Below are 27,859 nucleotides of genomic sequence, written 5' to 3'. Positions count from 1 at the left end.
CGGGAAATGTAAGTTCGCGCTGATATATTATGCTGAATTTGAATACTGGCGCCGCTGAGGTCGTGAACACATCCGGTCATTCACGAAATTTTAAAGAAAAATAGGTTTATCTTAAAATCGACGTTTTCTTCGGTAAAGCCGTCCTGAAGTGTTAAGATCCCTCGTAACTAGACAGCGACTTTAAACAAGAACGTGGTAAATGAACACACTTGATTGGCAGAACAATAGCTCAGCACGTGCGCTTTAAAACTTTGTACACTTCCTTGCTGTCCTCTACAAAACATCGACGTCAAATTACGAAAATTTGCGTTGTCAGAGTACGGGAACCCCGACTGTGAATTAATTGCGAATTAATTTTTCGAACTTAAGAAATTCACATTTGTTAAGCTGAAGTCCGAGATGTAGTTCCGTTCGACACAACCATTTGCGAACTTCTTCAAAAATAGACGAAGTCATTCTTTAATTTGGCGTTTTCCACGGCGTTGCCTTGCCTTCTAATCCTTCAGTCCCAAGATCTCCTTGGTAATTCTCCTTACTGTCTGCCATACAATTCTTATGATATATTTTGGAAAATTTGGTATTGGATCAACTAAAAATCCCCTAACTGATAGTTTTTCTTCATGGCCCCCAACTTGTCTGCTCGATATTGTATTGATATTGTATGGAGAAATGCTTGTTACGTTTTTTAAATGAAACGAAACAACAGACGAACCTTCAACTGTGTGACAAATATTATTTTAATGGATGAGACAACGATTTGTGTTCAGTTCCATTATTTTTTCTTTCATGTCAAGTTTTCTATTTGTCTTCAGTATTAATCCCAAAAACCGACGAACTTTTAAAAGCGTCCAATTCAATTTTTCGTTAAAAACCGTAAAGGTAATAACTAGGATTGGGTTAACCCTTTCCAACCTAAAATCAAAATTCATATTCTTCGTACTGTTCTCCAAAATTTCCTAAGGTGCTGACGAGGAGAATTTGCCGGTTTAACATTCACAAGCATCTTTCATTGGTGATCGTTTCCTGTATTCTCGTTACCTTAGTCTTTGATTCAGGGGCGACATTGTAAGGAGAACTTAGATGCTAGTCACTCTTAAGGGTCCAGAAGTCAGACAATTCAAATCAATCAGAACAGTTCAAAGTCACATAAAAGTCTTCACTTAGATTTTCCCGTGAAACTAAAAGGCCCTCTTTCTTAATTTACAACGGTCGGTAAGAATTGGTTTTACGTTTGATCATGACATGTCATTTGTTTTCCTGCATGTTACATGTGATGCATGAGTAAGTCTTGCAGATGATTTTTCTTTATTGAGTGTGCTGGTACAGTTTTAGACACTCCTCACTCCAAGACCGAGGGGTTAATTGATCCAGGAGCGATTTCTGAAAAGAGGAAAATTTAAAAAGTCAAGAATGTTAAAGTGATCACGCCCTTCGAAGCTGCCAGGGTCAGATAAATGCTATTGGTATAAATTAAGACAAAGACTTGTCCCAGGAGCCCATTATTCATATTGGGTTCCTGTCGCTCCCTAAATAAAGTAGCCCATAAGGAACATTGGATTTTCCTGTCGCAAGTTACTAACTTTGATAACGTAACTTGCGACCAAAAGCTATATGTTACGATCGAAAATTATCGCGATTTACATCCCATATGGTAATCCATGTAGTAAAAGTGGTTTATTCAAAGCGATTTTAGTGAAAACAAGAAAAACATGCACCCCTCTTGTGATTTTCAGACCATTTTCCCTATTGTGTGGCGCGCATTCCGTCAATTCAGTTTCAAATTTACTTAAAAAGTCTCGGGTATGTCGTGGCATTCTGCGCGATGATATCGCAAGTTAATAACCTCGCCGGAGTGTCCGTCATAAGCCACCGTATAAAGAAAAAGACAATAAAAACAAGTTTAAGTTCAGTAACTTTTGGCTACTTACACTCGTACTGGGGCAGTTCCGGTGGGCAAACCATTCCTGACTATACAAGCACATCAACAGCCCATTGCCGATGATCAATGTGATCCACATAAACACGTTCCAAGCCTGAGATATGTTCTCGACGTGTTTCTTTGGTTTCAAGAACACAAACGACACTGAAATTGAAAGGCGGATGGGAAAACGATATTATTAACTAACTACCAATCCTGCTGATCCAGGAAGCCTGATTAAAGACGCTTAAACCTAAATCTAACGTGTGACCTGATATTTTAGAGTTATCAACTGAGTTGATAAACTACATGGGCCACTGTGAAGAGTTTCAAAGCTGACGTTTCGAGCGTTAGTCCTTCGTCTGAGCGGAATCGGACGGAAGGCTAACGCTCGAAACGTCAGCTTAAAAAACCCATTACGATGTCTACTTTACATTATCAACTTAGTCGTTACAATCAAATTATCTATTTATACCATCCAACGACGTAGCACCACAGTTTCTTCATAAACTTATCCCCTTAATTCCAATCTATGACTTGGCGCGCAAGTAAACGCCAAGTAGTTTGTCAAGTTTCAGGGAGACACTGTGAGAGTGGTGACCCAGCCTAAAAGGAGAACCTAACTAACCCCCCCCAAAAAAATTAACACTTTTGAAAATAAGCTTACCCCCGTCGTCAGAAAGCCCCCTTCTACAATTCCGAAGCTTCTACCAAGCACCCTTTTTCTCTAGGTCTTCGTTTAAAACGAAAACTTTGAAGTTAAAACTGGTCGAATGCTGTAGTAGTGGTAAGCAAATACTTATTGAAGCGTCTCAGAACATTAATTTCGTTCCCCCAGGAAAGCAAAGATAAAATTCACAACAAAAATGAATTACTTACATCCTATGACACCAAACATAAAGAGAAGAATTGGGAAGAAGAAGCGAAAAGAGAACATCAACACATATTCGTGAACAATGGCGGACAAGATAAACACGGTCACTCTTGCCACTTGACGGTTCTTAATAAGCTGAAGGAAACAAAGTTAAAACAATCTGTTAGCCTGAGCCAAGTTAATACAAACATTAAATTTCTCCTAAAAATGTCAAAACTTTATGAAGCTTTGCGATCGAAAAGAGTCATAACTTGGGCGGGAAGTGTACTCAGGGAGATATAACACCACATCGGGAAAAAAGAGTCCAAGAGGCGCTTAGAGTACGGTAGCGTCATATCAAGTCTTCTCACTGAAATTGAAACATAGACTAAAGGACAAGTTACTCTCTGGTTAATCTTCGCGTTGTCGAGATGTCGGTCACTCGGACAATCGGGACCTTCAGCAAACCACGACGGCGATGGCAACGAGGAAATGGAAAAACAAAAGATCTAATTGGCAGAACAATAGCTCAGCACGTGCGTGTTAAAACTTTGTACATTTCTTAGCCGTCCTATGCAAAACAACAACGTGAAATCACCACAATCTGCGTCGTCTGCGAACCGAAACCGCGACGGCAAATTAGTTTAACTTCCATTTGGAACACAACGCTTCTTTCATACGTTATGTTGAAGTTGAGGTGTGACGCCGTATGAGACGGTAAACACATGCAGCCATTTTTAAAATTCTAATCAAAGGCAGAAACTTATTTTTCAATCGAAGTCTTCCTTGGCGTTGCCGTCCTGACTGCTTAAGGTCCCTAATGTCTTCTGCGGTGAAACGTCGTGCATGCAACTAGCCGCGCTCAAATTTCCCGCGCAACTTCTTAAAGGAAACAACCGGAGTCACTCAGCGCACGCAAAATTTACGGAAAAAAATTGAAAAGTTCAAGGAAACAAAAGTAAACAAGAGCTTGGAAAAGGAAAACTTGAGATACGTCTAAAACCAAATTTATTCAGTGAAGGGATTTCCGCTGATTTACGATTCTGCTTTGAACGCGGCCATAAAATTCAAACGTTTCCAAACACCATGTTATGTTGATGCTGCTTCATTGCGGTTTCAACGTTTGCACATGTGCAGACGATTGACCGCTGTGCTGACCGATACACAATCAACTCTGTCTAATTACTACAACATTGTAACTAATAATGCTGCTCACCATCAAAACGTCCTTGTAGATGTACGCGTACAGCCAATCATGCACTACAACATTCCATGTGCGGTAGTAGTCAGCGTAGGAGGTAGAGTTCCACCAATCCTGTTGTAAAATCACGAGGAGACAAGTTGCGCCGTCTATTCATTAGCTTGCTAGCAAACTATCTTTATCAGCGCTGCAGGACGCGCGTTTCTTCGCCTGCGGGAAGATTTGAGACGAGCCGGGGAGAGGTTTGCCGCGGCTCTGGCCTCATTATCGGTGCTAGACCCTGCAAACCTCTCAACGGCTCGCAGTGCTCAAGCCCTTTTTCTCCACCGCGGGCGAAGTAGTATTTAATTTCTCCAAACAGCAACGCCCTTGATTCAAACCTTAGGGTCTTATGAATAAACGACATGATTACCATGTAAGGACGCTCTTGATCAGGATACAAATTCTCCTGGTTAGTAACAAAGGCGATGTATGGAGAACAGTATGGAGAATATGCATACTGATGTTAGGGTGTAGAGTGTTTACATTCCAGTTTGCACTAACGATGAGGTGATTTTTACTCACCTCGTAAAACATTCTGTCAGCAAACCTGGTCATTTCCGCGAAGGCATTTAACCAGGAATGAAGGATGGCAAAGAAACCAAGAACAAGAACCATTGTCCCGGGAAGCATACAGTTGAATACTGACAACGTGAAATGTCTGAAAATACACAACAACAAAAAAAAAATCAAAGTTCACGTGAGACACGGTTCAAGTTTCCCGCCGTACATTTGCAAAAAATGGAAAATTTGAAAAGGCTGCTGCTGGAGTGGCGTTCCTGGGTTGGACAATAATAACAATAATATAACAATGATGATTTAGCAGTGGACTCTCCACGAGGGTGGCTCTTCCTGTTTACTGTTTCCAGGTTGAATTGCAATTTGGAATGTTGGTTTTTGTGGAAGGAGGAAAACCAGAGGACCCGGAGAAAAACCCTTGGAGCAAAGACGCAAACCAACAACAAACTAAACCCACATGTGACGCCAGGTCTGGGAATCGAACCTGGACCACAGTGATGGGAGGTGGGCGCTCATGTGCACAACGCAAACAAAAATCAACATTTTTTGGGAGTGGAGGAAGGTGGCCCCTAAGTAAGAATACAATATGTGTCTACAACTTTTAACCTCCAATGTTAACTGTCTGTGTTGCAAACTGGCTTAAAATTCAGCAACATACTCACTTAAAACTCCAATGTCCCTTTCCAATATTCCTGAACACGGGCACACAAAAACGGGCAAAAACGTAGTACGTGTAGAAGATACAGGCCACGGTTTGAAATGAATTGGATACCACATAATTCCATCTGATACAAGGAGTCCTGAGAAAATGATCCCATATGTTTGAGGAAGTTTTCTAAGTTTTGTTTCATAAGCATCTAATAGAATACCCTCAGGGAAAAAAGAGACTGATTTATCTCATAATCTTTGTTGCCTTCTAAGGAGCTATGAAGAAAGCTTGTGTATGCCATCTGTGCCACTAATGGCATGAAGAGAACTAATGATAAATATTTTGATGAGTTCTGACATCTTTTAGAGGACAGCTGCTTGATTTAAGTAACACTAGCCTGTATTCTCCCCAAAAGAACCTCCTCACTCTCTCTGGAAAAGACTACAGCAGTCATCGAAACATTCTCCATCAGTCCTACCAACGAGTTATCAATTATTCATTTGTAAACCCTCTCTCAGATCTGATTGTTAATTCTCCCCTCCAGCTACTAAACATATCCCTGTAGATTAGTTATGAGAATTTGGTGCTAGATCAGGACAACAGCTTCTACCAGATAAGTTTGAGAATTCTCATTGCCCGTTTGCTGGATTGTGCATGGATATATTATAGGGAGAAGTTGATCACTCTTGGGAGCGAAAGGGTTAATCAATAGTTCTACACGGCACTTGTCCCCTTGAGGACTTGTCCTGGTGAAACTCTGTCATTTGCCAAAATGCAAGCCTCGTCATTTTACCCTTAACTCCTCAAAGAGACCAGCATCTAAATTCTCCCAACAGCAGTACTGCTGAATAATTCACTAAGATTATGAGAATAAAGAAAATGATCTCCATCCTGATTGTTGAACAAATTCTCTTTGTCAGTACCAAAGGAAATGTATTGAGTAGAGTATAGAGAATGTGAATATTGATGTTGGGGTGTAAAGCATTAGTTGTTGAATTTTTGATACTTACATAGGGTACTGATCTCTGTAGATGAGAGTTGGGCAAAACAAGAAGTACAGGTATTGTCCAAACTCTGGTAGTGACTGCTTTTCTTTCTCATCTCTGTCTTCATTTGCATCATCCATATCTCCCTCATTAGCTTGATCTGTTTCTGCAGATGACTCTGAGTTCTCCTTTAGCCCTTGAAGAGCAACAAACAAATGTAACATGTTGTATAACAAGGAGGTAGGTTTCTAAAAAAAAGTGGTGCTCACAAAAGGGCTCTCACTCAAAACATCAGCTTTAGACTGAAACTCATCACCAAAGCCAGTTCACATTTAATTCATCAACTCAGTTGTTAAAACCAAATTTTCACTCAGCATGAGCAATTTGCAGGAGTCTTCTCTCACCAGTTAGCAAGTTTGTATTTTGCAGGAACCAATTTTTGCCATTCAAGCTACAAGACCTAACACTTTCAAATACCCAGTTAAACTGATCAAGTGGGAGCCATAAGTAGATCCCACTTGATTCTTGATTCCTTGGCAGATTTACTTCATTTCACAGAAGGTGACAACTCCTCACAGTGTTTCATTAAGAGGGAGAAAACTAATTCTGTGGATTGACATCAATCCCCAGCTCCACAGTTTAATGGTGACAATTTCCCATGTGTAGGATTGACTCTGAACTGATAATTCTATTAATTAACAATGTATTTATTTACCTTTTGACTTTTTGTAGGAAAGAACCTTATGTGCATTTTCCCTGACAAATGCATGCACTTTGAGCATAAAGCGAATCTGAAGACACAAAAAAAGAAAATGAAAAAAAAAAAAGGATTAACTCTACAGTCTCATCAACCCTTTCACTCCCAAGATCTAATTTCATTTCTCCCCATTGGCTGCTATACATTTCCGTGTAAATTGGTTACAAGAATTTGGTTTTTCATCAAGATAATCACTTCTGCCCGATAAGTTTAAGTATTCTCGTTACCTGTTTGATGGATAATGTATGAATTTTATTGGGAGAAGTTACATGCTTATCACTTCTGGGAGTTACAGGTTAAGACTAGAGCTTATCCTAGTTTCTATAGCATGAAGTGACTCACAACACTGGGGTGGCACCCCTCAGGGGTGGGTTGTGACTCAATCTCTTGTGACACACCACCCCTCCATTTCCCCTCACCCCCTATCCCAGAAATTCTGTAGCTCCAAGGGAATTACAACCTCTATGGAATTTGTGCAAGACTGTGGCTTGTTTCTTACTGCCTTTACCTGTTCTGCAAGGATGATAATTGAAGAGGCAGGTGGAAGATCCTGTTGGCAAACTTCTTTGACAGGGAGTATTGTAAATACAGTCATGTAGATAATGTAAAAAGTAAGCCAGACCAGGTCTGGTAGAGGTAGCCATGAATGGCGGTTTGTGTGCCAAGCCATGAAAAGAGGAAATGCAGAGAGTGCCATGACCTTCATTACGAGCCACAAGCTGACAACTATTGAAGGTTTACCAAATGCCCATTTCAGTATTGAAAGGTCAAGTGAAAGACTGCAAATGAAATAAAGCACAAAAAAGTGTCTAACCATGCAGTGCTACAAATTGTAATAAAATAGTTGATTCATTCCACTGAAGTTGCAACTTTCTAGAAAACCATTATATCTATGTACGATATACTTCACTTAGTGTTTTTTGTGATTGCACAGCATTGAGGAAAAGGGATATTATAGCAAGCTGCAGAGCATTTTAAATCTATTTTCTTAAACCTTCAACTCCCCTGAAGAGATTAACATACAACTTCTCTTGTCAAATAATCTTGTCATTACATCTCTTCAACTATTGTTTGAGATTTGAGCACATGCCCCCCACCCCTCCCCCCCTCTCCCCTGCCTTGCCTGAAAGAATATTGAAATGGCCACCAATAAATGCCTCTGTGCAGGATTCTTTTTCAGAGATACTATTTTTTAAACTGAGTTAAGTTCCATCATGTTTCCATTTATGTCTGCTTTGTTGTGTTTTAGGTCTGAATAAATAAAGAACAAAACTCCTCACCTCCCTGAATCAATGTAGTCATAGACCACTGTATTTATAATAAACATGACAAGTAGGGCCACAAAGATGTTGTAGATTGTCTTGATATGGTTAACTTCAAGAAGTTCCCTAGTGTAGGAAAAAGACCATTAATTATGAATAAAGAATTGTATGACTTTGCAAAAGTATTTATCAAGTTAAATGCTCATAAAAATCAGGCTTTGAAAAACCAGCCTCTCACAAGAGCACTGATAAATTAAAATCCACCAGTTTCACCTGATAAAAAGTGTTCATAAAATCAGCCAAACTTACGTTAACATCGACTGTCTTGCCACAAATACTTTATTTCCATTCAGCTTGTCTCTAAAAAAATAAATAAATAAACATTTGATATTTATACAACTCTGACTGATAGTTACATTTTATTTCAGGATAATAATCTGGGCTCCAAGCTTTACCTGACAATTTCATGTCCTTACTTAACCCTTCAACCATTAGAAGTGACTAGCATCTAATTTCTCCTTACAAATCCCTCCTGAATCACACAATAGGGTCATGAGAATGAAGGAAACGATCAACAATTAAGAAGCTTTTGATTGTTCAACAAATTCTCCTTGTCTGCTCCTAAGAAAATGTTTAGAGAACAGTATGGAGAATACATATGCTGATGTTAGGGTGTAGTGGGTTAAAATTCCTCCTATAAGCAGAGGGTCCACATGTTGTTGCCTGCCATGATGCTCATAATAGTTATGTTAAGCTCAGCATTTAAAAAGGGTAAAGCATGATGAACAACTTAGAAAAAAACTAAGAATAACCATTGTGATGTCTTTTGTTTTGTATTATAAAATACTCAAATTATGAAACAAAGGTTACATCCTTAAAATTCTTGTTATTTAGTTAAATGGGGGTGAGTTATTCACAGATAACATTTATCAACAGTATGACATGTTGAAAGACAAGAGAAGTAGGCATCATTTAAATCGCAAGATAAAGAGATTATGTATAGCATGACAACATAGGTGGTTTTAACATAGGTCAGATGCATATTTTCACATTTCAAACATCTGCTTAATTCTATAAGAAGCAAATAGAGGATTTTTATTTTGACCAAACTGACTCCAAAGATAACAACTTGCTGTTTGAGTTCTCATCAACACTAAACTGCAAAACATGACTTGTTAACTCCTTCACTCCACAAGTGACTGAGACAGAATTTCTCCTAACAATGTGAATACAATATCAAGCAGGCAGGTGATGAGAAAAGAGAAGAATATCGATCATGGGATTATTAGTTGATCCAATACCAAATTCTCTGAACTAACATCATAAGAATTGTATGGCAGATAGTAAGGAGAATTACTAAACAGATCTTGGGAGTGAAAGGGTTAACCCTCTCACCCTCACAATCTCAGTGGTAATTCTCCTTGCTGTCTGCCATACAATGCTTATGATGTTAGTTCAGAGAATTTTGTTTTGGGTCAACTAACAATCATGCAGCTGATATTTTTCTTTGCTCTTAGTACTTAACGTCTTCTTGACATTGTATTGATATTGTAAGGAGAAATTCTATTTTGGCCACTCATGGAGGTTGAAGTGTTAAGAGACCTCTCACAGCCAAATTCTTAGTTGTTAAAAGTAAACACTTTTATTTTCAGCAAACTGAACCTGTTGTTTATTAACCTGTGACCAGCAGATATATTCATCCACAATGATTGATCTATTTCTGACAAAGGAAGTCATGTTACTGAATGCTTTTTCTTTCAAAGAGAAAATCTCTTTCATGCACATTGGGAAGTAGAGTTAACACCTTTCTATGATGCGTGGAATTTGTTGTGTCTTGGCTTTCACGGGTTCAAAGAGAACAAGAGCCCCACTTTTTGTTTCAAAATTGTCTCAGGAATAATTTGTCAGTGTGAGAATTAAAGTGATTCAAAATTTGTTCTAGAAAATACATCTTCGATTTTCGCAGAGGTACAATAGGATACCTAAGGTGGCTCAGTTGATGCCACAAGCAAATACTAAATGCTAATGGATTAAAATTGTCTGGTTCACCAACATTCACCCTGATTAATGTAAAACATATTTCATTTGTAAAACGGCATAAAATATTGGTAATATGTCCATCTGACAATCTAAAGTGCTTGAAAAGTCCCTCAACCACCAACCAGAAATGACAAGTTAAGGACTGTTAAGTACTGTTAATGGCAAGTTAAGGTCTCTGATAGATATGCCCTAAAGCTTCCAATTTAAACATTACCATCACAAACAGATTTTGACAGCTGTATCTCCTATTATGTTAAATTATTTGAGTCAAAATTATCTGAAAAATTTCACACCAGTAATAAAACGAAAGTATAATTGATTTGCACAAAGCGTTTGGCGAGAAATGTTTCATCATCAAACTGTTTCGTGATCGATGGCGAGCTGGGTTTCAACAGCTGTTCTCGCGCAAAAATGTTGGGGCCTAACAAATCAAAAGAAGTCGAGCGTAACTGACATGCAACACATAAAAATAGTGAAATAATGGAATCCTGATAAAATAGTGGTTATTCTGTGTAAATCTGTGACTCCATAACTCTTCTGTATGTTTAAATCTACCATCATGGGGCCGTTTGCTTGTTAAAACACACACGTTTACATTGTCACGTGCGATCTCCTAAACAAGGAAATTACACAATGAACACCAATTTTATCCTCCTATTGGGCAAAGTACAAGTTCTAATTCCAGACGCAACAAGATATCTATTTCAATGGAAATTGTGTCATAAGGAAAGAAAATAGTTTGTAAAGTCCGGCGAAAGGAAGCAGTTTCCTCGCTTTTTTCCTTTTTAAGGAAAAAAACCTAGGGCGCTGAGAGCACTTCATTCAAACGTACCTAACAAACGAGTGATCTACGACGGATTCCAAGTTATCCACATCGTAGAGGACGTCATCGAGTAACTCATTGAGTTGACCATCAATCTGTTCTACCAATTCCGTTCTCAATTGCTTACAAGAGAGAAAAAAATTCAATTAAAAACATTACTTCGGGGAATTCAACGAAAATTTGAGATAACATACGTTCACGCAACAAAACGGAAAATTATAAATATGGAAAATGAATGAAGTCTATGTTTCTCAGATTTACAACGCGTGGTCACAGAAAGGAATACATCACATTTTAAAAACAACAACAAAAACATCTAACACAATAGGAAATTGTTGAAGTACAAGGCTATTTTTTTTTTAATCCTTAATTGCGGAACAAATGTACCTCAGCACGTCGGCGAACTTCTTGCGCTCGTGCGCGACCCATTTCGTGTTTCTTGTCCAAGAAATTGGCGCCTGAAAAGAAAAAAAATCATCATACTTTGTATCCGAACCAAATCCTGGCCTGCAGTTGGTTTCGCTTATCACAGGCAAATCACCTCCATTCATAGTACGAGTTTGCCTCCTCCGTAGGTTAGATGACGAAGCCATTGTTGCAGTTCACTAAGATTTCGATTGTCATGACCTCTCTACCGGCCTAAAGCTTAGAGACCAGGCACCGCAAGAAACCGATGAGTTTATCAGGAAACCTCGGACTAGTCTCGTCACGTTAGGTTTTATTTAAGAATTGTCACGCTAAACATAACAACTCGGAAATAATAATATAAGGGCTTTGATGTGAATGAACGGTAAACACTCACATTAAGATCCTCATTAAATATATAAGCATTCCAGGAAAACGTCAAAATATGAATATCATGGCCTAATGTTTTTTCCAAAAGCAAATGGTGGGAAGCGAAGACGAAATTCTTTTAATTTCCTATTATGACAAAATACATTATACACGCCTTGGCGTGTACAAGGTAGACCGTTTTGTTTAAAATAGTGACTCGAGTAAATCTGGAGATAGTAAAGAGCTGCAAAATCTGACAGTTCCATTTTCAGTTTATTGGCAATCATAGGAACTATAGATATACACTTCAGTAGTTTGCTAAGAACACTAAGGGGATTCCCTTTTCCCACAGTGTAATTGTAGAAGAGACAATACCTAAAATTAATTTAAAACGATCGAGATTTTACTAGGGAGATTTTTCGTTGCTTCCTTGGCTACACACGTCAAAATGATAAACTAACCTGCTATGTTTTAGATTTCCTACAGATACAGTATTAGCATGTGGTCTTCCTTTAAGATCTGTTGTAGCGTCGTTGCAGTGACAGATGCGAAGACCTTTGCCACTTTTGTAACGTTATTCCACCACTCATATCTACTGTGTGTATTATAATCCCCCTTTTTCCCTGATGCGATCTGAGTCACGGCCGGTGAGGCGCACGTCACTGCGTTCGATCCAAGCGCTAATTGGACAGTATAAATGACGTTGTATTAATTGAATTGTCTGAAGCGATAATGAAGTAATCAAAGCACAAATATCAAAAACGTAAACTACTAGGACTTCCACAATGAAACAGTGAAAGGAAAGGAATGGATTTTCTATCGAACAGTCGATTTCTCGGGCTCGTAGCTTTGGGCTGCGGGGTGTATGTTACGCGGGAAGTACACATGATGTATTTCAGTGAAAAACCGTGGGACAGGAAACAGCACGGTTATGAAAGATATCCTCCGCGTGGAAATTTCCCTGATTTGCGCCTGCACAACAACATAATGGCGAATCATCTCACGCCAGACTTGTATGAGTCGTTAGGTAAGCTTGTATACCAGAGACTGAAAAGTGGCGTGAACTTACCCTAAAGTTTAGGCCGGAAGGTCAATTTAACAACGTTAATGTGAAATTCCAACTAAAGAAATCGAAACATCGCAAGGCTGAGAAGTGACTATAGTGAAGAAAATTGTTTTTGTAAAAATAACGCGTTAGATTCTCATAACTGGTATATGACAAACGGAAACAACAATTTAACAATATTGGAACTGAGAAGTGGTAGTTGTTTAAAGGAATATGAAACTATGAAGATTTGTTTCCTCACGGGTATAAAAGAGGTAAATTTTAAAAGAAACTATGGTGCTTCGTCGATAGGGGATATTGCAAGATGATTTGGTTTTATCAACTAAGTTGAGCGTCAGCCCTTCGTCTTTCGTCCTGATTGATTTCATTGAAAACTGAAATTCTTCCGTTTCTTCCCACTTCTCGTCCTTTGCGGAAGTTTTAATCTAAATTTATATAAAAAGAAAATAATTTAATTAAGATATATTTCATTTAAGAAGAAACAAGACAATAATTTGCGTTATTGAATTAAGAGGGTGTCAATGGGGTTGACACTAGCTGTGAAATGGCCAAAGTTTTTAACTGTTGACCATAAAAGCCATCATCCCGGTGAGACCTTTAATTTTATGGTTCAAAATCTGAGCTCTTAAGCATTAAGCATGCTATAGAGCTCAGTTTTAGAAAGTACAAAAATAACATCGAATAGCGGAAAATAATTATATCGTCTATCATTGTTCACTTTGATTGTTTTAACAGACACAAAGAAAACTCTTCGGTTTCACTTTAGACAAAGCTATTCAAGTCGGTGTGGACAATTTGGGGTTCCATGGCAACGAGCATCCGGGATAATAGCGGGAGACAGCCATTCATACGAGGTGTTTGCACCATTGTTTGATGCTATAATCGAAGAGTACCATGGACATAAAAAAAGGAATCTTCATCCAAGGGATATGGACAGTCATAAGATCGACGAAGGACAACTGGACAGTGATTATGTGCTGTCTATCAGGCTGCACGCTCGACGCTCCCTACGGGGTTATGCTTTGCCGGCAGGGTGTCCCCGCAGCACAAGAAGGATCCTTGAGGACCTTATTTACGCGGTACTCATGCGACTGGGAGGTGAGTGGGGGTGAGGTGAAGGACACTCACAGTGGGTTCCCTAGAAACCTAAAAACCTTAGAAAAGAATGACAAGAAATTGTGGCGTCTTAGACTGAAACCTTCGATTTTTCTTTTTTTTGTAGGTGAATTTGATGGTGAGTACAAGCCACTTGCCGAATTTTCAGACTCAAAGCGAGGTTCTCTCAATCTGCCATCGCATCCCATGTCACAGTAATACGTGCTCAGGGCGTGCCCGAGACTGGCCTGAGTCACGTGGTGTCTTTTGTAATAAGGACTGCACCTTTTTTGTGTTCGTAAATCAAGACGATCACCTGCAGTTTAGGTGCTTTGATATAGGAGGGAACCTTCAAGCGGTGTTCGATAAGTTGGTTCGAGGCCTGGCCGCGTTTGAACGAGAGCTAAAGAAGTCTGGGGAAGAGTTCATTGGGACGATCACCTCGGTTACATAGTGTCGGACCCAATCCATCTCGGTACTGCACTCGAAGTCAGAGTTTGCGTTAAACTGCATCACTTATCCACGGTAAGTCAGATGCAGCGACTTTTGACTTCTCACATTTTGCTTAAGCAGGAATTATATTTTCGATCAGTCGGACTGGCTTTTTGGTTTACAAAGAAGATTTTGACTTACTATGTATCTTCTTTTAAATCTCCTATCGAAGGATTCAAGACTTCGATGGATACTAAAAGCCTACAAATTAGAAAAGAAGAGGACTGGTAAGTAGGGGAAAGGCATTATTTCTTTTAGGTCTCAGTCGTAACTGAGTACCATTATGAACTCGGAGGGGTCTGGACTCTATCTTAGAGGGAGGCCCTCTATATTTGTAGCATTCGTAGACAGAGTGCCCGTCATTAACTTTCACAGGCTCACTCGGGAAAATTACGACAACGCTCATGAAAAACAATCAATCTGAAGAAATTTTTAATTGGGGGAAGATTTCAATTGTTCTTAATCCATTAGTCGAACAGTTGAGCTTAGTTCGTAGTTCCTTTAATTCTATTACAAAAAGTAACAGAATTACAGCGAAAAATCCCAGTTTTTCCGAGAAATTTCCTTAGCTCTCTCTCTCTCTCTCTCGCTCTTGCACCTTAGAGATCGTAATTTCTCTCCTGGTCCGGTTCCAGGTTACACGCGGTCTCCAAGGCAAGAGTGACCTCTTAAGCCTAACAACTAGATTGCAGCAAGAAAATTACGTACAAACATTCCTCTGTAGCTATTTTAAGATTTCTACCACCGACAATTTTATATTTCTTTAGCACCTTACTGCGTTTTGGGCCAATCATAGGTGAATCCCTTCTTTTATTTTCACAGCCTTTCGAAAGGAGAAATGTTGGCTGGAATAAGGTATCTTCATAACACTCAAACTCTGGGTGTGTCTGAAGTAAGTTCATGTCACAGTAATGTTTGATCGATCCCCTTCGATAATAATCATAAGAAAGTCGGCTTACGCAAGAGGTTAAACTCAAATAAATAAATAAATAAACTCAAAGTGACTTAAATGTTTCCGAATCTTGGGTGTTAAACGTAGGTTAGGAACAATTAAGAAATTAATCAACGGCACAGAGTAAAGCCTGATAAAAGATTCAGGCGTCAAAGGAAATCTCTTTCGCAAGGCTGTATTTTTGCTCCGAATGAGCCTGGAAACGATCATCTTTGACCCGTTTTCTCCTAGGTCCCGCTCGGTTACTATTTGCAAACATCAGTCCTGTTCAGTAGAACGGGTAATAATACTTGAAGGAAAATCATACCTACTGACTATTTGTTGTCCCAACGCAGTAGTATTCCTTGTCCTCTTTCACCATCTATTTGCTGACCAAGAGCCATAAATAATTAAGAGTTGGCCATCCTCTCAACAATCTTTTCTCTCTTCTTAGGTGAATTCTATCCGGCATTATGTGATGCAGTTAAACGCGCTTATAGAGCTAGAGCGCATGCTTGAACAAGGACCGGATATTGAAGATGCTTTACCCCTCCCCCCGGTTCCTGTGGGAAAATCAATCAGATTTGACACTTTGGAATCCTAAATAATCTAAATGCTTTGTATAAAATATATAGACGACAACCGAACCGTTATAGACTGTTTTGTATCAAGCTTCACCTTCTGTGTCCTATTGTGAAATTTACTCGATTTACTCGAGGAAAGACTTTTGCGTGCTCTGAATTTATCAAATGGTGTAGCAGTGGTCTCGTACCCGGACCTTTCACGGTTACAATTACACAATGTACGTACAGTATAAATAACTTTTCACTCTGGATCAGGGTATCAATTTGCTTTGGAGAAAAAGAAATGCTTTGGTCATTCATTTAAGTACAGTTTTACAAAATAAGGTCAAATAAAGAATATTTTATTCAAGTCTGCGTCTGCATTGGTAAATTTTGTTAATCGCTTGGCCTGACCCTAACCTCCCTCGTCTAGTAGCCAAAACTGACTTAAACGGTTCAGAGTTGGACGGCGGAATGGAAGACGATGAAGGATCCAATTGATTTTAAAACAAGTAAAGGCAGTCGAGGTCTTAAAAACATGTTGCCGCCTTCTGAGGAAGGTACTGAAAGGAGATGTTAACTCCAAAAACCATAAAAGAAAGTTTGTTGTTTACCGCGTTTGAGATCCTAAGGAGTACATCGGCCTTTCAAAAATTGTCTTCGAATGAAGACAGCGGTCAAACAGCTGTAACACGTTAAAAATTCGTTTGAAATGCGCATATCTGTAGGTGCTTTTTCTTAAGTTTATCTTCTATTCAAGATCACGACGACGCCCTTTTGGGTTTAGTTACTGCTTAACAAACTTGCTTTATAAAGCATCTTCTTTTTACCTGAACGATAATTTTTGTGTCCAGTGTCTGGAGAAGGGTTTATAACTGACACTGGGATACTTTCACTGGAAAAAAAAAACATTTATTAGGAATTTTGTTGACCGGGGTCATATTTGATCGTCTAAAATCACTGCCCAAAGAAGACATTGCTTAAAATACCGGTTTTGTTTGTTAAACTTCAAGGGAGTCATTTAATGCTAAGTGGCTCACAAGTGTAATTGAATTGGATTTCATTTCAGGCATTTTCTGTCATTGCTTTTGAAGTAAGTTCCGCCAAATGTAAACATATGGATCGTGACATAACTTATTTATTTACCTGTTCGAATCCAATGAGATTATTCTTTACACAAACCTTAATCCTAAATGAAATTCACGAAATGTTGCACGCATTAAGTCTTTCGGGAAAATGAGGACATTATGCATTTTGTTGATTTAGGAATCATGTCTTCCGACGCTGGCTAATAATTCAGAGATTAGTTGTCATTGTACATGAAAACCTCACAAAATTGCGGGCTTGGAGGGTACAATGGTAACTGTCAGCTGAGGAGGACTTAGTTATTAATCACGAAACCTAAATATATTGCATTTTCGTTCTGACATTTTCTGGAAGAGTTTTTCAAACACCTCGGCGCGTGGACGGGAACGGAGAAAGAAAAGTGCTCGATTTCAGGTAACGAAAATTAGGATGTTTTTTCACAGAACTACAATTATTTCACGTTTTGAGTAAGTAACAACAATTTAAATTTGTGTTCATGAATTGAAAACTTTTGCTGTTTTGGTTTTGCTGATCTTAGCTGACATCTGCCACACAAAAAAAAATAATTGAAAATGGCCTTCTTGATAACATCTATTTCCTCTTGCATAATCCTCATTGCCAAGTGCGGCCTTATTAATTCTAGTAAGGACACAAACTACTTAAAAAGACAAGAACTTCTAGCAGTTTCGTTCTTTGCCTTACGACCTCCTTGTTTCTATGCTGTAATAAGAGGGATCTATTTTTCTGTTATGACTGTTCAAAATGTGAAGCTGAATTTCCCGCACTTAGTTAATAGCGTTGGTCAAATTTACTCGTAGTTTCTCTCCCCTCCTCATTCAACTGAAAGACCTGTATTTGCCAAAAAGACAGAACCACTCGGATTAGGAAAGGAAGGAGTGGAAGGAGGGATACTGATCAGTTTAGATTGAATTGTTTGCTTTAAACTTTAAATCCGGTTAAGACGCATGGGCTGAAACATATCTTTCTGTTATCAGCCTTTTTTTGGAGGAGTCGTAAACTTGGAAAGATTTCTTATACACGAACACTTTTTCTATATGTAAGTGCTATCGGTTGCAACGCAAAGGACACAGAAAACCTCTCAAAAACGCTTAATTACCATGAATTTTGTATGAATGTTGGAATAGGCATCTATACAATCCGCATTTATTAAACTGATTCCTTTTTTTTTTTTTAAAGAGAGAGATTTTCAAAGTCTCACCGTAAGCTTCTAATTTGTCTGATGACGGTTAAATTTCACAAACAAGATCCTGAATAAGCCCGATTGCTTGTTCGTGCGTTGAGGTTCACTACGGAACGCAATTGAACCCGGTCGATTCTAGATATCGGTACGTAGCACTGAAGTCCCTTACTCGTTTAGAACATCGTTATATAATCTGATGGGAAGAGTGGGAAAGTGGCATTGCTCTGCAATAGAAGTCGAGAGAGGCTTTCATTTGCAAAAAAATCTGCCCTGACAAGTAGTATCGACAGACCTCTCGTTTTATCGCAAAGATTACCACGGTTTTTTTCTTTTTTTTTACGGAAGGCTGACAAATTCCGTAGGGATTTTCATTTTTCTGATCACAACTTGAATTACACTTGAACTTGTCATCCAGTCTGGCATGAGTAAGTATTGTTTTCAGTATAACTATACTGTTGTTGATTGTCAGTATAACATAACTATCACAATCGTCCAAAGCAAATTCTGTAGGATGTTGTCATGATGGATGTTATCATGATGATGCAAAACGAGAAGAGATTCTAGGATGAAACATAAACACCTGTGCAACAAAGGGCAGTGCGAGTCAATGCCTTTGATTTGCTTCTAGAAGAAAGCGGTGAGTGGAGTCTTCAAGAATACACACGTTCCCACGCTTGTAAAGCATAAGCTCATCTGACAGAACATTTGCAAATTCCGATTTTTTGTGGTCATTCTTAGATTCAACATGCAGGTTGATCTAGCAACAAAAAAAATGAAAACCTTGTAAAAATCATAGAATCGGTTAAGACGCGTATTGTCGTCACAGACAAAGTTTTTGAACATCATCCAAACATCATCAGCACCAACAAGGGATTTTTATGTTCTCTAGGCGCCAACTAGTAAGAAAAATCAGTGATTGACCATTTATGCAAAGAAAGCATTTACAAGTTCAATTCTTAACTACAAGACCAGGAAATCGAGGATTCTTAGTTCTGACCTTCCTTCGAATTAAGTATTCTAATATTCTTGAAACTCGTGTCTCAAGCTTTTTTTTTGTGGTAATTCTATTATGCTTACCAAGAAGTTGACTTATTGAGAAGCAAATGTCATTCCTTGGCTATTTGACATAGTTGAAGAATTCTTCAACGGAAATACTCACGGAACTTAGTTTTATAGATAACAGCTTGCTTAGACTGTGAATTTTGAAGCTGAATAGATGCTTAAAATGAGATTTCGAGGACAGATCTAAATTTTTCGAGTCGTAAGAAGGAGCGGGGGGAGGGAGGGAGGGGGGCTTAGAGGATTTTGTGGGGGATCACAAGGTTCATAGGGGAACTGAGAGGGGATCAGTTTACCTGCAGGTAAATTTTAATTTGATTCAACCAAAACTTCCGACCCCTCTCCCCAGGGGATAAATAATGAAAAGTTAAAAATTAACCAATCCATTTATTATCAAGTCGGCAAATTAAAACGTTTAACCTCGATACCGAATAAAATTTTAAGCTGCTACCGCGTTTGTATAATCAGAAAACTATCTCGCAAAAATTATCCTTGTAACAGAGGTAACTTGGTATCGGAAGAATTAACAAAGACGCCTTTTTGGGTTTAGGAACAATGAAGCTAAAAATTCTATCTTGATGTCGAAATATCTATTATTGTTTGTTTTGCATTTACTTCATTCAATTTTGTTTATTGTCTCAACATTCTGGATAGTTGCAATGCGATAAATGTAGTTTTACAATTCAAATTAGGCCACAAACTTTCCTGAGCGATGTTATCGATAACAGAAGGGAACAAAAATGCGAACACGCTGGATTAATTTAAAACGGTAAAGGACAGAGAGGTAAAGCTGTCTTTTTAATTTTAGTAACTTCTTAACCTCTCTACAACGTTTATATTAATCAAGTAGGGCAAAGTTTTGTTTTCGTTTTGTTATTACGAAGGGTCATGAGGCGATCGAAAGTTAACCAGACTTCTGTGCCTCCAAATTGTCTTCGATTTGAATTTTGTTAAAAGTTCTTAGGTACTGTTGAAAAAGCGCTTCAAAAATTATGAATTTCATGACAAATTCGAGCTCATCTTCGATCATTTTGCAACAAGACCAACATGCACACGGCTCGCACGAAGAGAAGCTATGCCAACAGCGGGAGACTAACTGAAATCAAGCTCAATTTTCAACACTGTTGACTCCAAAAAGGGGGGTATTATAGGGTTCCGAACACCGCAATATCGCAAAAAATTCGGCAATTACCACAATATTGCAAAAAAAAAAAAGTGCTAAAATACCGCAACACTTCAATACCGAGTCAAAAATCGATGTCATGCCGAAACTACTACTCTGTTTGTTACGTTTAGAGCAGATAACACGGAAGAATTTGTTAGGTAATTTTCGATTTCAGCCTGTTTCTGAAACAATTGGAAACTGGAGAAGACTTGAAAAACGGCGGAGGACTTGGCGGATAAATTTTAGCACACTCCAAAATGCTAAAACTAAAACGGCATCCAGCAGGTTCGGAGAATTTAGTAATACCGTAATTCGAGATTCAAATTACCAAAATAGCGCAAGAAAAAGTGTTCAATACAAAATGCAATGCCAAAGTCCTCTCCAAAACTGGGTTGACTTTGGTCAGTGATGGTTACGCTTGGATTGAATGAACAGAATGACAACTGGATTACGGCAAGTTGAAAACCTGCTACAAACCTAGTTTAGAGTCTCCTGTCGAAAGCGTTTTGGGTAAGCAGTATTTCACTTTCAACTATGTTTTGTAAGTCCTCTCTGAATTTGGGGAACTGCTGTTTTTACTTAGTATCAAGAGTGATGAACTCTGATTCCTCTTTGTGAGGCAGAACCGAGACTACTGAGACCTCAGACCCCCTTAAAGTTTCCACCACCGTTATTTTTCATTTGTTTCGCGAAATTTAATGAGTGATCGATGAAACACCATGTTTACGAAAAAAGGACTAAACTCAATTTATACTGATCTGGAGAGTTCACTTGAGGGATGACGAGTCGCGTCATTCCTGTGTTTCATAGCGGATGTGTTACCTGACACAAGGAAACCGCATTCTCGACCACTGAAGGAACAGTCGCACTCGTTTATCCATATAAAAAAGGTATTTATACACGCAACGATTTCGACATTACCTGTTGTAGGGGTATACAGAATTCATGTCAGCTATGAACTTGGTACAGAGGTCTAGCTTGCGGTGGTCCACGATCAGTTGTCAGCGATGCAAACTACCGGGCGTCAATCGGAAGTTCTTAGGTTCCAATCCACTTGAGGGTGTTCAAACTCTGTCTTTGTAAAGCCGTCGGTTTAACCCTTTTTTTTTCTTAATTTCAAAAATTGTTTACTTAAACTGCTGGGATTAAACATTCGCACTCGTGTGTCACGAGTCTCCAAATATGGCCAAGATCTCAGGCAAGACCCTGTGGCCGTCTTGTATACTCTCAAAATCTCTCTCTAACCACCCTTTAAATGCGAACTATGGGGAGTTAAGTTGTAATTAATGGTTATCAACGGTTCCGAAGATTGACACGTTTTAAGGCAGTGTCTATCGGCTGCTTATGCAAATTCTTGGTGGATTATGCCCTGGCTTGCAAAATTTCCGACTGTAAAGTAAGCAACATCTACTCTCAGAGAGTCAAAACTGCCTTCTGAAAATGCTAAATAAGAATTAGAGGATCTCGGTGCCTTTGAGATTGCAGTTGTATAACATACTGCTACGTTCGGTTTTCGGTAAGAAAGTCACACTATCTGTAGGTTGAGTGTGGCATATCACGTTTTTTCAACGGAGTTATCTAAGCTTTCTTCAGATGGAGCGGCTTCGAGTGTCATACCTCGTCTTATCTCTATTTCGTCAGCTTTTAATAACAGCTAGCTAATACTCTCCTGGGTACAGACAAGCATTAATGAGAGAAAATTATCTTTTGCGAACACGAACGGGAAATTAAAACTTGGCAGTGATCGATTACGGACGTCTTAAACTAAATACCATCCATGTTAGGAAATATTTCGTGAAAAGCTCGAAAAAGGAGCTTTTGTTATTATTCGAATATTAGGCGAAGTTAGGGTTGGAACTTCCGGTTTTTTCCTTGTTCAAATAATAATTCTCAAGATTTGAAACTTCCTGTTTGTTTGATGGGCGAATAGGTCCCGGTTTTGTTTACACAGTACGATTTTTCACGTACAGTAACAGACACACGTGCAAGCTTGCACTGCCGGCAAGTGTGTAGCATATAAAACGAGATCGTTTTAATCGAGTCGTTAAGGATACTAAATCCACTTTGAAGAAACGAGGCGACGTTACAGTATCTCGTTGTATATTGGTAAGAAACGTTCTAGAATTACTGTTGTTTCACCACTTGATATGGAGAGCTCTGCTCTTATAATTACGATCTCCAACTCGTGCCAATTGGAAGGTACTCAGTAGACAAGTGGTTGAGGAGATTACTTGTATCGACAACCAGTTCAGTTATAATTAGTTTCTTCAGGGCAAGGAGATCTTTGGTTCATGTTGGTTATATACCAATGTGGGAAAAATTCTTGGAGTTTCTCGCCAATTTGCTTAGACTGAGGAAAGTTAATGCTCAAGTAAGTGTGCATATGTCAAGAGGTTCTTCAGTCAAGTATCTCACGGTATTTTGCTTTATCCTTTGCATCAGCGCTAAACATTTCAAAATTTCTCAAAAAATCACTAATCGTAGGATGTTTATGACTTGCTCGCGTTGAAGATGAAACTCTTGTATCCATTATTTTTGAAAGATCCATTGAAGGTTTCTTTGTTAATTCTAGAATCACGCAAGGAAATATTTTACTTAATGGTGAGATAGCGAAAGACAAACATTGATCTTAATTACTGTTTACAAAGAACTGAGACGCCGGCCACAACAATGGGAGTTTTGGACTTAAGCAAGTTAAAAGAGAAAGTAGGCAAGGAGGTCAAATTCCTCTTTTTCGTTTGCTGTGAAGCCCTCCTTTGTCTCGGTATTAATTATCGTAAATTTGTGTTGGCTTCTTCTTCAAGTTTGACAGTTTCCTTTCGCGTATTGCAACTCTTAGCGTCTCCTATCGTTTATTTTGTCATTGCGTTGCTAGTGTTTATCTAGTCTTCAAAGTATTCATACTATCTTGAAAATGAAGTTTTTTTGTTGTTCTTTTTCCGTGTTGAAATTTCCTTAATTTTTTCCCTCAACTGAACGCGCTTAAAAGTACGCACGTGCACATGGAGGATTTAATTTGTGGTCGCGAGAATCTTTGGAGCCTGAAAATTTTAGTCAGATAGCTGATGGCGAGAGAGGAATATTCAGGGAAAGTAATTTCGTTTCTAATTGCGTAAAAGCTTCACGCAAAGACGAGAAAGCGGCTTCTTTGTACCGTAATTTTTCTTGAATATAAGAATACTCTCATTGTTAAGAACTTCTCTCCTTACTGTATAAAAGGCTAAGATTACTTAATCATTTAAAACTGTGGAACAAAAATAAGTGAAATGGTCTTCGTAAAAACAATTAAAAGATATTCACACAATATTCGTATGGACTAAAATTTAACATATTAAATGTATCATGGTTTTGAAATGTTCATACATAGACACGCAGGCTGGCAGATAGATAGCATATAGTAAAACAGTGGATAACGTTGAAGGCGCACTCTGATTGGCTACTCAAACTCCGAATATCTTTTGCTATCCACCTCCGAGCAACTCGCGCACAGAATTTGCGCTTAAAAATATTGTAATCATTGCCGGAATGAATAAAGAGATAAGATCTTCTTCTTGTGCTATATTAAGTCGGTGTTTTAGAATGTGCTAAAACAGCTATTCACAACAGTCTCGGTGACAAGCGGTGGATATTTACCGCGCCGCTTCACAACTCGGCAAATATCCGCCACTTGCCACCTCCACTTTGGTGAGTAGTTGATAACTGGTAACAGTATACGGCTTCGTGCATGGCTTAGGTTTTATCAACTTTTATTATCAGCCGGTATCTGAAAGGTTTGGGTTCAAAATTTGTCGGGGCCTGAAGTTTTTATTTAAGTTACCGTGATCATGGGCTTTTAAATTTCTCTCGAAGGTGAGAAATAAATTATAAGTTAACGTACTTTCAGATGCACTAAAACTTATAGGCTTGGTTCAATCACAGCATTTATTTGCGCTCTCTCTCTCGTTTTCAGTTTAAGAGTCTCAAATATGCCTTGGTATGACGAAGATGAAGTAGAAGGTGAACCCAACGTGGCACAAACTTATGAAAGACAGGATCACGGTGTTACTGAGCCTCGAGTTCACTGGCGCGAAAGGGACCCTTACATTTGCACCTTGGAAATAAGGCTCCCTCGAGATGAGGTGCCGAAGTTGAAGTCTCTTTACGGTCCTTTACTCCAATGGATTGATCCCACATTTCAGCTGCTTCACATCGAAGAAAGCGATAAAAATTCGTTTATCACGCGGTTTGAACAAGATGACCCAAAAGGGAGAGGTAACGAGAGTCATTTGGCTAAGGAACAATTAAACACGCAATCACTAAGCGTTGTGCTGTTTTTGCGCGAGGAGTCAAAGTATCAGCTGAACGCAGGATTTGCAAAAGGCTACCTGCAGTCTCCCCCTTGGGGCTTCCATCATAAGATTGAATTAGCCAACCCTATGGATATGCGCACTGTCGCTCGCCAAGATTATTACGGGTCGTCTCCAGACCTTCCGCTGTGGACTGTCTGTTCGGTGCATTATGGAAACGAGCAACTCAGGTTTAACATTTTCGTGAACAATTTTGAGAAAATGAAAGAATTTTATAGCATATTGACAGGGTGTGAAACTAGCGCAAGTAAACCAGGATTCTGCTCTTTTGATCTGTACTCTCAACCGGGCCTTGAAATAAAACTATCCTTGAAGTATTCGCCATGTCTGCAACCCCACGCATCAAGGCTCAGCGCGCTTAAATTCAACATCCGTAGTGTGCTATATGTCAAACAGAAACTTCGACTCGTGCTGACTCCAAACGGGGAAAACACGTGGCTGACTCGTGATCCTGACGGTAACGTGATTCTTCTGTCACGTGACGAGAATGATGTTTTTGAGGTGGGTGTTGCAGGACAGTCAACAGAAGCGTCCGACAGCGGACGGTGGAGCGAGACAGCCAGTGAAGATTTGTCGTGGGAAATGTGCAGTGACACGAGCTGTTCGAGTTTCTCGTGCGAAAGTGGCTGTGAAAGCGTAACGACAAGAAATGAAGACGAAGATAAAGATTCTTTTTCGTTTTAGGTGCCAAGAGTAAAACAGAAGACACTTAGACTTAGTGCATAAGAAACCTAAAAAAAAAACAAAGACAATGAAAATGATCGAACATATGATTAAAACAGCTTGCTGCATTGACATAAAAACTCTTAAGAACTGACCAGCGCAGCTGTCATCGAACGAGCAGCATGGAAGCCATTTTGCAAGAATCAAGGAAAACACATTAAAAGGTTTGGTGATAAATTTGTAGCGGAACTTGTACCCAAATTGTTCAAAGTGTCCTTTTAATTCAAACACTAACATTCATTTCCATAATACTAAAATCAATCAATGGGGGAAGATCGTAAGAAGATTGAAGAGAGTTATGGATGGATCAAATAAATTTTATTGTGACGCAATAAAAATCCTTCAAAATCCCTCCCGTCCCCCTTTTAGGCTATAAATGATGACCGATCTCTACCCTGGAAGAGATGAAAGTTTCGTTTCATAGAATTGTGATTACTAACGATGTTATTAAACGAACAACGCAGAACAACAAAGAATACCAGAAGAGTCAGTTGGTAACTAGATATGAATTAAAATTAAGTGAGCAAACTGCCTCAAACGGAGAAAACTTGTCTGACCAAGCTGCGATTGGTCTTCGGTTCAGTTCCATCTGATTGGTTGTTAAGGCGCCGTAACTTTGCTGATTCGATCGTAGATAGTATAGTGACAAAATGATACTGATCCTAAATGAATAAAGGGGGTAAGTTTCTGAAGAAACTATGGTGCTGCGCCGTTGGGAGAGTCTAACAAAGTAATTTGGTATTATCATCTGAGTTGATAACATAAATTGGCCACCATGAAGAGTTTCAAAGCTGACGCTTCGAGCGTTAGCCCTTCGCTCTGAAATGAGAATCATATCCTAACGATTTATTTTACTTAAAAATAATGGGAGATCACAGACTCAAAAAGAAAGTACGGAACTCGCGGTTGTATGCCATTGTCCAGTTGATTAATTTGTGTGTATGACTATAAGGCAGCTGCCTGAAAGGTACAAAACAAGTATCAAAGCAAAAACTGTAACAATTTACTTTTACTTCTGGCCTAGTTAAACGCTGGTCACACGAATTAACCCCAGCTTGTGCTGGCTCAGTTCCCTAGCACACGCTGGCCGTAACCCTAGCGCACGCTGGCTCAGTGTTAACTCTGGCGCGCGCTGGTCGACTTACCACTCAAGTGAGGTCAAGTGACGAAACAAGGGCCCTTAAAATGTATCCAAGGAAACAGACAAACATGAAACAGATGTGCTTTTCGAGAAAGAGATCGTTTAACTGGTCACCAAGGATTTAAAGCGCGTTATAACGACTTTCACAACATAGAAGACAACGTGATCTAATTTTAAGACTAAAGGTTGGTGTAGAAGGATAAACCGTTACAGTATCTGTTTTCAATCGTGTTTGTTCTTTTGTTCGCGTCAGTTTTCGATGGATCGCACGCGTCAGATAACGAGTCGGCCAGTCGGTCTTAGTCATTGTACAGTCAGCTTAATTCTATGTTTGATACAAACGATTTGGCCGCTTACGCGGCTCTGAAGACTGCAGAACTGGCTCGATATAAATATGTTCCTTTCTCTCATTCATATATGGTGTAATTTACGGAAACAGGTCTCTTATCGTGAATGCAAGGAAGTAAATGCAGAACAGCTGATGCCATAAGCGTACAAACAGAACACCTGTTAAGGTCTCCATCATCTTCTGTCCCAGGGGGTCATCGGTTTATGGAAAACGCGAAGTTCCTGGACAGGATTTTGTGGCGGGTAGGTACAGTTGGTTTTCCAGAGACCAGCTCTCGAAGTGTCATTTGCAGTCCACCTTGATCTTGCTTACGGAGGAAAAAAAAATATTTGATAATTTACTACAAGGAACAAGTAACATATGGTTAGCTCTGATTAACAGTAAATTTCGGGTTTACCGAACGTAACTATGGTTTTAAACTTAGAAGCCACAGAGGAACAATGAGGAAATATACCAAGTATGTTCCGCAATTGTTACTCGATAGTCAAACACTCAGGCATGATATTTTCCTTAAGTAGTATCTCCTGGAATATTTTTATTATTTTATGCGCTAGAGGTTGTTCCTTATGCTTTCCTTTAAAATTTTGCGCGAGAAGTTGGCGCGCAGCCAGCCAAAGTTGATACCTCACGCATGCGCCACGACTGACCAACTGTGTTAGTAGCCGGTATTTTCGGAGGATTGGATTTCAGCTTAAAAAAGCAAGCTTAAATTGTTTAGCAGGCTTAGTCTTTTTCATTCCGTAAACGTTTTTGGAAAAGGTGGGACATAGGAATAAGAGAGATTTCTAAGCGTTTTCTCCCCTCCTCTCGCATCTTTGTTA

At 39.1% G+C, this 27,859-nt stretch overlaps 3 protein-coding genes across 5 annotated transcripts; 2 read left to right on the top strand and 1 right to left on the bottom strand.

The window, feature by feature from the left end:
* Nucleotides 1–713: 713 nt before the first annotated feature.
* LOC131771757 (sterol O-acyltransferase 1-like) lies at nucleotides 714–11,697 on the bottom strand. The gene is made up of 14 exons (XM_059087614.2): nucleotides 11,589–11,697; nucleotides 11,435–11,505; nucleotides 11,057–11,169; nucleotides 8,494–8,544; nucleotides 8,203–8,310; nucleotides 7,431–7,701; nucleotides 6,881–6,956; nucleotides 6,190–6,361; nucleotides 5,193–5,330; nucleotides 4,537–4,672; nucleotides 3,988–4,086; nucleotides 2,798–2,927; nucleotides 1,929–2,083; nucleotides 714–1,380 (listed from the first exon to the last, which is right to left on the bottom strand). The coding sequence occupies exons 1-14, from the start codon at nucleotides 11,638–11,640 to the stop codon at nucleotides 1,306–1,308; spliced, it is 1,647 nt and encodes a 548-aa protein (XP_058943597.2). The 5' UTR covers nucleotides 11,641–11,697; the 3' UTR covers nucleotides 714–1,305.
* An 828-nt stretch (nucleotides 11,698–12,525) lies between these two features.
* Nucleotides 12,526–16,307, top strand: LOC131771767 (creatine kinase B-type). The gene is given in 9 exon segments (XM_066173150.1): nucleotides 12,526–12,843; nucleotides 13,631–13,680; nucleotides 13,683–13,985; nucleotides 14,110–14,197; nucleotides 14,199–14,407; nucleotides 14,410–14,507; nucleotides 14,647–14,702; nucleotides 15,297–15,366; nucleotides 15,860–16,307. Coding segments are annotated over 9 exon segments (1,239 nt in total). The 5' UTR covers nucleotides 12,526–12,628; the 3' UTR covers nucleotides 16,010–16,307.
* Nucleotides 16,308–17,402: 1,095 nt separating this feature from the next.
* LOC131771758 (protein FAM124A-like) lies at nucleotides 17,403–26,214 on the top strand. Of its 3 annotated transcripts, none has more exons than XM_059087617.2 (2): nucleotides 17,403–17,468; nucleotides 24,429–26,214. In XM_059087617.2, exon 2 carries the CDS (start codon nucleotides 24,445–24,447, stop codon nucleotides 25,507–25,509), a length of 1,065 nt encoding a protein of 354 aa, XP_058943600.2. In that variant the 5' UTR covers nucleotides 17,403–17,468; nucleotides 24,429–24,444; the 3' UTR covers nucleotides 25,510–26,214. The 3 variants fall into 3 exon arrangements, with proteins under 3 accessions (XP_058943600.2, XP_058943601.2, XP_058943599.2); XM_059087618.2 differs by lacking the exon at nucleotides 17,403–17,468 and adding an exon at nucleotides 18,743–18,892; XM_059087616.2 differs by lacking the exon at nucleotides 17,403–17,468 and adding an exon at nucleotides 22,578–22,850.
* The last annotated feature ends 1,645 nt before the right edge of the window (nucleotides 26,215–27,859 follow it).

This window comes from Pocillopora verrucosa, chromosome 10, assembly GCF_036669915.1.
Source record: "Pocillopora verrucosa isolate sample1 chromosome 10, ASM3666991v2, whole genome shotgun sequence".
Lineage (NCBI taxonomy): Eukaryota > Metazoa > Cnidaria > Anthozoa > Scleractinia > Pocilloporidae > Pocillopora > Pocillopora verrucosa.
Note: the sequence above shows the minus strand (reverse complement) of the source record. Positions and strands in the feature narration are given on the sequence as shown.

Excerpts from the sequence above, each read along its gene's own strand:
- LOC131771757 (XM_059087614.2), bottom strand. The coding sequence starts at position 11,640 with ATGGCTTCGTCATCTAACCTACGGAGGAGGCAAACTCGTACTATGAAT. Across the intron at positions 8,311-8,493 it reads GCAAGACAGTCGATGTTAAC|GGAACTTCTTGAAGTTAACC; the intron begins GTAAGTTTGGCT and ends TTCCTACACTAG. Across the intron at positions 6,957-7,430 it reads TTATCATCCTTGCAGAACAG|ATTCGCTTTATGCTCAAAGT; the intron begins GTAAAGGCAGTA and ends TTGTGTCTTCAG.